The sequence below is a fragment of the Coloeus monedula genome (assembly GCF_965178545.1).
Source record: "Coloeus monedula genome assembly, chromosome: 4".
Lineage (NCBI taxonomy): Eukaryota > Metazoa > Chordata > Aves > Passeriformes > Corvidae > Coloeus > Coloeus monedula.
The window spans coordinates 47,915,749-47,927,613 of record NC_138784.1 but is presented as its reverse complement, the minus strand read 5'-3'; the positions used below and the strand labels follow the sequence as shown (position 1 = coordinate 47,927,613).

The following is an 11,865-nucleotide window of genomic DNA, read 5'->3' as shown; positions in this document are numbered from 1 at the left end:
GCCCTGACGGATATCCCAAAACGGGAGGAAAAGAGAGGAGGAAGCCTTTTGGAGAGACGTGAAACAGGCATGCTCACACGTGCGCGTTATTTACCGGCACATGGTCGGCTGCCAGCCCAGGAGCGAAGCCATTCTGCCCGTTCCCCATCCTCTCCGGCCGAGCAAGCACTCGATCGCAGCCTCTGTCAGGCACTACTGGGCTCACCGCAGCGCGGGGTTTCGGCTACCGACGGGCGCCGGAAGAAGGACTGACAAGAAGCGTGTCCCCCGTAGGGGTGTTACCAAAAATCAGTAAAACTCTTCTTCATTTGGCAACAGGGTCCGGCAGCTATATCTCTCCGAAAGAGGGAGCAGTCAGAGCCTGAGCGATTCGCTGTCCCGCAGCCTGTCAGCTCCCTCCCTCTGCGACCATAGCGCAGCCCCGAGTGACCCGCTGGGGGCACGGCTCGCCCGCCGAGGCAGTGCCCGCACGGGGGAGGCCGGAGGGCGCGGACCGAGCGGCGGAGCGTCCCCACGCCTCTGTCCCTCGCCCCGCCGCGCAGCGAGGATGCTCTGGGAGGGCGGAGGTGGTGCCGGGGCTGGGCGTGGGGCGGTAGCGCCGGGGAGAGGGAGCTAATGTGAGAGGGTGGGGGGAGCCGCCGGGATCTCCGTCTCGGCGCTGCCGCCCGCCTCCCCCGGCGCGGCCCCGCTCCTCCGCCCGCCCCTCGCCGCCGCCCGCCGGGAGCGGCTCCAGCGGCGCCGGGGCCAGGCCGGGGTCGCGGCGCCGAAAGTTTCGCGGTGCCCGGCCGCGTCATGGGCTTCGACCCGTCGCGGTTCGCGGGGCCGGTGGCGGCGGAGCTGCAGTGTGGGCTGTGCGGGCGGGTGCTGGAGGAGCCGCTGTCCACTCCGTGCGGGCACGTCTTCTGCGCCGGCTGTCTGCTGCCCTGGGCGGCGCGGCGCCGCTGCTGCCCGCTGCGCTGCCGGCCGCTGGCGGCCGCCGAGCTGCGCCCCGTCCTGCCCCTCCGCAGCCTCGTCCAGAAGCTGGAGGTCAAGTGCGACTACAGCCCGCGGGGCTGCGGCCGCACCGTGCGGCTGCGGGAGCTGCCCGCCCACCTCGCGGCGTGCCGCTACGGGCCGCCCGGCCCCGCCGAGCCGCAGCCCCGCGCCGGGCACCCCTCCGGCCGCTCGCCGGGCAGCTCGGTGGGGCAGCCGCGAGCGGGCGGCGGGCACCGCTTCCTGCGGGCGCTGCGGGGCGGCGGCGCCCCGGAGCCGGGTCACGAGCTGAAGAGGGAGGCCCTGCGCTGGAGCAGGAGGGAGAAGTCGCTGCTGGCGCAGCTGTCAGCGCTGCAGAGCGAGGTGCAGCTGACGGCGCGGCGGTACCAGGCGAAGTTCGGCCAGTACATGAGCCACATCAGCAGCATCGCCCGGGACCTGGCGGGCAGCCAGCCCGGCAAGGTGAGTGAGGCGTCAGGGATCGGCCGGGCAGAGCCCCCCGGTCTGCGCCCCTCCAGCTGTGCTCTCCTCCAGCATGCTTTTCCCGTGCCCGACTTGTGAACGACCGGCCGAGTGGCGGGGCGGGCGGTGTCCCCGGGGGCCGGCAGTCACCACTACAGCAGTCCGGGACCCAGCCCGGTCCGCTGCGCATCCCCCGGGCGGTGCGAGCCGCCCCTGCCCGTCCCTCGCCTCTTTCGGAGAGATATAGCTGCCGGACCCTGTTGCCAAATGAAGAAGAGTTTTATTTTTACTGATTTTTGGTAACACCCCTACGGGGGACACGCTTCTTGTCAGTCCTTCTTCCGGCGCCCGTCGGTAGCCGAAACCCCGCGCTGCGGTGAGCCCAGTAGTGCCTGACAGAGGCTGCGATCGGGTGCTTGCTCGGCCGGCAGACGGGCCCTGGTTCCTCCGGTAAGGGTGTCCGCATTAGGCTGCCCCGCCTCGCAGGGACCCAGCTGCTTTTGCTGCTCATTTTACTCCAGCTGGTAGTGGCGGCAGCTCAGGGGCGTGGACCTGGCTTTTAACTTTTATTTGAGCAGCTGAGAAGCTGTCTTAAAAAACTGGAGTGTAAAATTATTGTAGATTTTGGAAACGAGGGCGAAAGGACATCAAAGCCTCTCTGGTTTGGTAGAATGGAATGACAGCTACCGCCGTGGATAAGTAGAGGCCAGAGCAGTGCTGCGCTCTCCCCTCAGGTCTGAGGGCATTGCCCAGAGACCGACTCTCTTCCGTAGGCGAAACAAACCATCCGAGAGTTGCGGTGAGCTGGCTTCACTTGCTGTGATGGAGCTGGTTGGTTTTTAATTCCTGCCTGGAAGCTCACTGTGCAGGCTTAGGCAGTGCTGATTGCAGCCGTGGTGAGAAGTGTTTTAATGCAAACAATTTTTCTTTCTACCTAAGTCTTCACGGACCCTTGGGAAACAAAATCCTAGGTGGAAAAGGTCTGAGCAGTGAAACTCACGCCTGAAGCAATGTAGTATGCTGGGCATCCGCCTGCTGCATGGAAAATGGGAAAGGGGACGTTGTTCGCAGGACCCAGAATGGCTCAGAATACAGATCTCACGGGTCTTCGTGGCACTGAGTAACTCTGAAAACTTGTTCTTTTTTTTGTTTTTGTTTTTTTTTTTGGGTTTTTTTTGGGTTTTTTTTGTTTTTTTTTTTTTTTTTTTTTTTTTTTTTTTTGTTTTGTTTTTTTTTTTTTTTAAGTTTCCTCTGGCTAGCTAGTCCATGAGGTTTAGGTTGCTGGATCTGAGAGGTGTGCTACACACTTGCTTCATCTCTTAGCAGATGAGATAAGGTCATGTGGAGTGGGGCAGCAGTCTGCTAAGCGAGAGGTGTGCGAGGAAAGCGGTGGCTGAAGAAGGGAGGAGAGGTGTCGGGACTGTCGGAAGGGATCCGGCAGAGCTGCGGGGACAGGCTGGAGCACCGCCGGGAGCACCTGCCGCTCCCGAGCGCCGCCGGGAGGTGTCGCTGTGGGCGCTGCCGCTCGGGCATCTCCCGCCGCTCGGAGCGGGAGAATGAATAAAACAGGAGCTGGGCAGGAAAACTGAGTACAGGAAAAATATACGTAATTAAATTCAAATGTACCATTCGGGCATTAAACACGTCACTGACACAGTTAATAAAATATGTGTTTCATCGTAAAATAAGGTAACTTGCTGTGCTAAAGCCTCCGTTTTTTTGTTTTGTTTTCTATTTTTAATTTTAATTATTTACCTGGTCCACTGAAGAAAAATATTTCTCTTTTCTCATTTTTAACTTTTACTCCATTTCTGCTTTTCAGTGTCTGCTTTATATTTTAAGCCTTTTTTTCAGAATAAAACCTATATTTTTACAGATATTGTTTTGGATTCTTTCCTTTTGGAGAGAAGTGAAAGTTTGGGATGAAGAGTTGGTTTTCATTTTCTCTGTGTTCTGTGAAAGTTGCTTTGAAATGTGCACTGATATGGCTTTGCGGTCTGAAAATTACAATGTGTATTTTAATCTGTACGTTTAATGTTTAAAATGTTAACATGTACAGGGATTTTATATTTATAGAAACTTCTAGATATTTTGAATGCTTTTTCAGTGGTGCCGAGCATTCCTTACGCCAAAAGTCTGTCCTTTTTTATGTTCAGCTCAAGATAACTGGCGATAATCAGGTGTTACTTGCTAACTTTTCAGTGACTTATGACTTTTCCTTTTTTTTTTTCCAGTGCCAAGTCTTTTCAGCCTAATTTTCCTTCAAGCCTTATCTAATATATTTTCCAGCTAAAAAACTTATGTGCATTAATGCTTTCATTTAATACCTTCGTCTTGAGACGGTGTTCTTTAACAATATTTCATCTCTTGCTTCTTAGGGAGGAGAACGCAAACCAATAATGATCATGCTACACCGTGAAAATGACACTTTGGGATTCAATATTATAGGAGGACGACCCAATCAGGTAATGAGAAAAGTAACTGTAGGTGATTTTGTCCATATCTACTTTTACTCTATACACTGTTAGTAAAGAGTTACTTTTGATGACAGTAGGTATGGAATCTGTTCTTCAGATAGAAGAACTGTTTATTATCAGGTATAATTGGAGTCATTGTTTGGAAGACATAATCTCATGAGGATTTTACTATTCTAATTTTTTGGAAAGGTGTTCCTGGTGTTTTTCTTTAGGCTGGTTTACACTCAGTTCCCATGTGAGTAATGTGTATTCGTGCAAGCTCTTCAATGGAAATCTCTGAGACTACTTGTAAAAGTCATTGTTGCAGGATTAAGCCATTGGAATTTTGTGAAACAGCTTGCCTTTTTTTTTTTTTCTTCATTTAAAGGAGAGAAGAAAATTTGCTTCTGTAGCTCAGATAGTTTAAGCACATGTCCTGTTCTCACATGCCTCCTTTCAGTTTTTCTTTATGAACTGAAATGGTTTTCATCAATGCTATATCTTAATCTCATCAGTCTAGGTTTAGAAAGTTCATTGCAAACCATAGGATATGCATAAGGATCACTAGCCCCCACCTAGAACATACACATGAATATGCTTGTGCTTTTTTTTCACTTCATCTTTCCAAAAGCATTAATCAGGACTGTTATTGCATATGAAGGGTAAAGAAACCTGTTAAACTGGAAAATTAATAGTTGATTAAAAAGGGTTGGTAATAATTATGTATTGATCAGGTTCTTGTTAAGTGGGAGAACTGTAGCCTTCTAATATTATTGAGGAGGGGAGTAGGACCCTGTCTATTAGTTTGGCAATCTTCTTCTCTAAAGCTATATTTAGTGGTGCCAAAGAGTCTGTTCCCATTAGTTGCTGCAGAGTTACTGTTCCCTGTGGGTAAATATGAAGACCAGCAGTAATCATATGTTTGGGCTGTAAATCCAAACTAAGAGTTTCTTAGATTTTTCTAGTGGAAGGGTGAGACAACACGTGGCTACAAGTTAAAATACACATGCCATGTTTGGAGTATAGCAGTAACAAAATCCAGACCATCTTTAGTTAGGATTGCATTGTGACTTCTCTTACTTACATCTGTAGGAGAACTGCAGGGAAAAGGGAGCATGTGTTCTGTTTCCTTGGGATGGCAACTGAGCTTCTTCAAAGGGCTTAGATGTTGACAGTGCATGCTGCAACAGTTATATGTATTACAAGCTGTCAGATTTTCTGACTTATTATTTTGCAGTTTTAAGGAGTAAATGAAAAATATATGGAGTTCTATAGCTCTGGCGTTGAGAAAACTGCCGAATGGAGAAAAGGAAATTAATTTCTATTAACACTCATATTTGGAGACAAATTGGTGATGTTGTGAGGCAGGGATGGTCTCAGGTGGTTCTGAGTCTTTGAAGTTCAGCTTGGAAGTTCCTTTGTGTTTTGTTCTTATTTTGATAAATGTGACTACCATAGGCATTTGATTGACATTTCCCAGATACCAGTGTGAGACTCAGTGTATCTGGACCTGAGGATAGAACAGGAAAAAAAAAATGCTTGAGTTGACTCAAATATTGAAAACACAAAGTTCTGCTCAAAAGCTTAAACAGTAGAACAGGAGTTGTTATTAAAAAGACAAAAAGAGTTGGTGAAGGTGCTCTGTACGTTCAGGTTGTTTGGGGAAAAGTGAAGCGTTGGCTTGGTTGAAGCGTTGGCTCTTGCAGCAGAAGAGCAGAACAGTGATGTCTTTATATTAGTCACTTGCTTGGGAATGAGTTCTTCACCACATGTTATTTGTGTTTTATAAGTACAATGCAGCTTTTTCCCACTGTAAAAAGCTCTTGATGACTTGGTGACTTGGGGAACGTACACACATACTTTCCGCTGGCTGTGTTTCTTTTCAGTCCATAATAGGTATCCCCACTGTTTACCTCCTACCTGAAGGGAGGAGGAGAGGAACAACTCATCATAGGATCATCTTTTATTTTGTCAGAAAGGAACTTGCTTCTCATAAGTGTGTTTCTGAGAGGTGATTCATTATTCTGAGGGAGCAAGGCTGCTTTTGATGGGCCCCAGCTCTGTCTGGCTGAGAGGACGGTTTCCCCTGAGGACACCACGTCAAAGCCAGGCTGGAGGGAGGTGTGTGCTGCGGGCACAGTTGCTGCACAGCACCTGGGCTGTGTGACGTAGTGCTGCAGCTCAGTGTGCCTTGTGCTGTGTTTTCCTGTCAGGAGTGGTGGGTACCAGCACATGCAACTGATGGGGACCACAAGCCACACTGAAATACCCTTTTTCTTAACGGGTCATATGTTGCTTTTGAAAAAGCCAATGAAATTTCTGATGGAAAGAAATACAGTTTTATGTATTAAGTGCTGTAATTTAACTTTTGGTTTTCTCAAGTTAAAACCAAACCATGTCACTCTTGTCTTTTCACTAATGGCCATTATGCTTCTTTTATCAGAGTTTCATTTCTCACTGCTTAGATGGGAAGTCAATGGAAGTCTGTTCATTCGTCATTTTAAAATATTGTAAAACTGTTACTGTGTTTCCCTTTTGCCTCTTACCTGACATGTATGAGTCTCTGTGACAAGGCAGAAAAAAAAAGGAGTTTATGAAAACATAGTCTGACTAATATGTTGAACAAATATTTATTAACCTTAAATCTACCTGGCTTAAGTCTCCACAGGACTGTTGACACATTGTGTAAAGTATGTTCTACATATGCCTTTACAGTCTTCTTAATAGAAAAAGTTATAAAGCATTTTCCCCATGAATGTATAGGACCTAGACTAGAAACCTGTGCACATATGAACTGTGCTGTTGGTCAGGGATTCACCAGTCACAGAAGGAAAATAAGCATCATATAAACTGCAATCTAAAGCATAAATCAGCTGGTAAACTATTCCTTTAGTTATTGCTAGCTAGGTTATTATTTGTATAAACACTCAAAAAAACCCTGTAAGTAGGCACCGTCTGCTTGACATTAGTTCTTTATTAATAATTATTTAAAACTACTTTTAACTACCATGTGATGAAATAAAGTAGTTCCAGCATGTACAGCAACATCAGTTATATTGTTGCAGCTGTGGCAGATAATTTGTCTGTTTTAAATTTGATCTTATGCGAGCTGTACTTAGTGTTGCATAGAGATCAACTGGAAGCGGGTTTTCTTTTTGTCCACAGCTCATCTGTGTGGATTTCATAGTTGAGCAAGTTCTCAATCTCCCATGTGAACAGGATTTATGAGGTTAACCAGTTCCGACCAAATCCTGTCAATGTAGCGTGCCAGCTAACTAGTGTCACTTTGTTCTTTGGAGCTTTATTTTCAAATGCAGTAAGGTAGTTTGCAAGCAGCAGTACTGCAGGACCCCTTTTCCTTCTGGGAGAGACACTTGTGCATCCATTTTTATGAGTGTCTTCTACTGTGCATTTATGTGCTAGGCTGCTGTGAAGTCTGAGGTTTGCTCCAAGTATTTTAGCTGGGATCAGATTACTCTTGCACCTTGTGTCTCATTTAGACTAAAATAACCGGAAGTAAATGGATAATCTTATAAAAATTGCTGGAATAGTTCATTAATTCTGTCCTTTTGATTAATGACTACTTTGTGTTAAGCAAGTTAAAAAAACTCTCAAGGAGCTTAATTCTTAGCTAGAAAAGTGAACTGCATATTTCAGGTGGATTTACATTTTTCATTGCTGCTGATTTTAGTACCATCTCAGGTTTTGTACTAATGTGGCCCTTTTTGCAACTTCCCTCTTGCCTGGTACAGAACAATCAGGAGGAATCTGCTGAGGGAATTTATGTGTCGAGGATTTTGGAAAATGGACCTGCAGACAAAGCAGAAGGCCTGCAAATTCATGACAAGATTATTGAGGTAAGAAAAAACCCTCACCAATGGATTAGTCTGTCATATTATCAGATTAATAAAGGATTTCATGGTTTTCACCCTAAGTATGTTGTAATTTTTCTCTTTTGCTGTGTCCAGACATGATTCTTGTACACTGAACTGCTTGAACATTTCTTAGAATTAAAGACATAAGTAAGACAAGTAATAAATTTACTGGTGTTGCGATTAAGCTGATGTAAGTGAAGCAAAGGTGTCAGCACTTAAAAAGAAAGCAATAGAGGCATTTTGCATTTCTTTTCATTAAGCTGAGAAAGAAGGCAAACGATGAAAATTCACATGTTTAGTGAAACTGATTTTGTCCTATGTAGGGACTATTACTGTCATGACTCTGGGACAAGGCAGAGGAGATGGCTTGGTAAGCACTGCTGTGAAACTTCTTAAGCAGAGGAAGTACTTTCTGCTGTATGATCAGAAGGAGATAATCTATTGTTCTCACCTGGATCAATACAGCACTTTCATGGTCATGTAATATGCTAGCATGGAATTTTCAGTTTGTTCCTGCATTGCATGCAGTTTTTCTCATTAAATAACTATAAATAATAAAAGAAATCAATAACTCAGTTGGAAGAATAGGTCGATGCCTACCCTACACGTGCAACTGTAATTAGCCCTGTAAGAAATCTCAAAGGAGCAGTTTCAAATGGTGACTGAAATAGGCTCCTTAGGGTGCTGCCAAGACGGCATTTCCCAGCACAGCTCTGACACAACTGGCAGTGACAGCACGTACCACTGGCTGCTGGGTTTGTTTAGGCTGCGTCACTCCAGCTTTGCGAGTTTAGGGGAGGCTTAGAAGCATGGTGTGAACTTGTCAGTTGGACGGGTGTTTGAACAAAGACACATGAAACAAGTGGATTGGAAGATAAATGCAGAATTCTGGTGCTGGTTTCTTGTGTTAAACCTTGTTAAGGACTAAAAACCTAAGCTAAGAGTGTTTGAATGCTGGCATTGCTCTTGATGTTGGGAGCCTAGCCAGTATGTGAAATCAAATGAATATATTTTCTTGGAAAAATAAAGCTTATGCTCTTAGCTGGCAGATAGATGCATCTCTAGGAGACACCAAGTGGGCTGAGAAGAACTGAACTTGCACGATATCTCTTATTTCCCCAAGGTATACAAAGGCTTTCACATTTGATTTTTTTTGTAACAGTAGCCTTATGCTGTGAAGATCTATTTTCTTCTGACATTACTATTTCACTTACCATATTTTGTTTTGGGTTTTTTTACAGACTGACCAGCTATGTAGTTTCATGCATTTGCTCAGCACTTCCTTCTTTAATTTCTTGTGCTTTTATAGTGCCTTGTTTTTTAAGGCAAAATGGAGTGTTTTTGGAGGAAGGAAGAATAAAGTCACAAACCAGCATTTTTTAAATGTGAGGTCATTTCTCAAAATGTCACCATAATTGATGCTTGATTTTTATATGTTGAAAAATTCTGGGTGCATAAAATCATACTGAAACAGATTCCAGTTCTCTTTGACATTATAGACCCAATCTAGTGTAAGTATTCATACAGCTCTGAATGGAGCACCATGTTAATATGCAACAGCTTTGTACAGAGCTTTTGTATTCGGGCAAGTATTTAAAAATATTTTGGGTTAGGCCAAATATTCTAGTATATGTTTCAGTGTTTCAAAATTTATTAGACCAAAATAAAAAGAGGAGAAGAAATAGTAACACTAAGGCATTCTAAGTGAAATGCAAAGAAGAAATTATTCCTCCATGCTAGGTACAGGAAGCAGCTGGAGTCAGAACGCTGAATTTTTCATTGCCCATGTATAGCTACCAGTGTCATCTTGCTGTGGTTTGTTGTGAAAGATCAATCTGAAAGCTTTCGCTGTGAGGAAATAATCAGGATGGTGTAACTGTTTAAAAAACATTGGCAGATATACAGAATATGAGTTTTGGTGAGAAGTTGATAGGAAGTGGGACTTCTTATTGCTTGCTCTTTGCTTATTCGGTGATCTGATCTAATGGGTGATATTTTATGAGACCATTCTTCAATAATCAAGCACAGAAGGAACTGATGTTGTTTGAAGAGCCTTTAATAGCTTAAGTCATTTATTTGGCAATAGGATGCCCGGGGTGTTTCTAGCAATGTGTATCTAATGGGATAATGGACAGAACTATCCCATTAAATCAGAAAATCTGTTCTCAAGGCATGTTGCTAAATAAAGAAGGTAATTTGTTTCAGTGGTTTATCACATGTTTTACAAGTATTAACTGCACATGGTTGACTATGGTGGGTTGTGCACATTTCAGATGACCATCTTGTGGGTGACAATGCAGCAAATGGATTTCACAGTCCTATGGCATTGGCAGATGGAATTGAGAGCCAAGGCTGGCAGACATAAGTAGTGCTGCCTTTTATTTATATATATCATTATCTGTAGCAGAAACATTGCCAAATAATTGTTAAGGTATTTAGAAGAATGTCAAGGGAAGGAATCAGATTTCTTTCTTGAGGTATTTATTCTAAGCGTAAAAGTACCACAGAAATGACTTGAGTTGATGGAAGTTTTTGAGATCAATGTGCCCAGGCCATAGAGCCTCTGATACTTTTGTGTGAAGAAGGCTGGTGTTTATTTGGGCTTTACCCTCAGGGGAGCATATTTTGTGCATGAGGACCTGAAAGCTGAAACAGATACCTGTGTGCTGGCAGGGTGGTGGTGTGTGACAGTGACAGGGTGACAGCCCCAGATCCCTTGTGTCAGGGGACTGCATCTCTTCATGGGGGATGGTCATGGACCCTTGTTGATAATTTTCACCGTTCTGCTGAAGAACAGGTTTCAGGCACAGCATTACCTTTTTTATTAAAGGTTAACTCCTCTGTGGAAAAATTGTTTACGCATTGTAAAGCTGACCTGGGACAGTGATGTGCACAAGCAACACTTTGATATATATTTCCAGGAATCCTATTACAAGCCTCAAATGATCATTATTTATTCATCAAGAATAAACCCTTACGAATTACTTCTATGTAGCAGTTCCTGTGGATGTCATGGTCTTCTGATGCTTTCAGAAGTTTTTATCCAAAAATCCAGCTCCCTAAGTTGACACTGAATTGTGTTTTCCAGGACTAAAACTGTTCACATTCTATAAAAAGCATCTCATAAAACCAGATGCAGCACTGATATCTTTGACTCCCAACATAAAACCATTGCATATGAGTGTGGTGTAAAGCCACCCAAGCTCTAACTTTTGGATCTCTATTTTCTTCCTTTTCACCCTTTTCACTTCCTTTTCACATGCATTGTGATTCTGAACATCTGAATTGTGTCAAGAGGAGACAAGCAGCAAGCAGTGCACAGGGCTGTTTATTAGTCTGTGCTAGTTCAGAAGAATTCTGGTTGCTTCCAGGAGAAAATTCAAAGTATGTTTAGAATGGTTCACAGTTATATAGCTCAGCATAATTTTATCTCCCCCTTGCTGCATGCTAATCGTTCCTACTGAGTAAATTCATTGCTCATCTCTGTTCATGCTTGATTACCTCCTCAAGGCAGTATAAAACAGCTATGATCCTTAGCAATGTTACTGATACACAGAAGTGTTTTTCCTGCTGCTTTTTTATCCATACTTATCGTTCTGAGCGGTTAACACTGAAAGCAGCTCTTTCCATGTGGAGGAAAACTTGACTCTCAATTTGCAGTCAGTTCATCTTCACGTAAGTATGGCACCACATTGGCCAGATCTCCAAGCAGCACAGTACTTAATGCTTAATTACCAAGCCATTCCGAACTAGGTCTTTGAGTTGGTATTTTTCTTTGTATGCTCTGGTTTTAAGCCCAACTTTGGAATAAAAAACAACTCAGTGATTGATTTTTCTCCCATCTTCTTCCATTATGTAAGTCACAGTGTCTTGCAGAATACTCTTGAATCACTTCAATGTTGTACAGAAAACACAGGACAGACTTTACAATCCAGTTCTTAAAAAGAACATTTTTTCGTCAATTTGAGGAAAAGGAGCAACTATTAATTCACACTGTCAAAGTAGGTTTGCCAAATAACAAAAGAGCAATGAAAAGCTTTGTATGCAAATAAAAAGGACTAGGCTGAAGTCCAGAATATTCATATGTGGAAGTGTAAGCA

The 11,865-nt window shown here is 44.3% G+C and overlaps 1 protein-coding gene across 1 annotated transcript in view; it reads left to right on the top strand.

Moving 5' to 3' along the window:
- Nucleotides 1–792: 792 nt before the first annotated feature.
- The window catches only part of PDZRN4 (PDZ domain containing ring finger 4), a gene marked incomplete at both ends in the record, with an annotated part of 233,416 nt that continues 222,343 nt past the window's right edge, over nucleotides 793–11,865 (top strand). Inside the window, 3 exons of the mRNA XM_082280601.1 lie at nucleotides 793–1,434; nucleotides 3,813–3,899; nucleotides 7,643–7,747. Coding sequence (XP_082136727.1) covers nucleotides 793–1,434; nucleotides 3,813–3,899; nucleotides 7,643–7,747 — 834 coding nt within the window. The remainder of the gene's footprint in view (nucleotides 1,435–3,812; nucleotides 3,900–7,642; nucleotides 7,748–11,865) is intronic.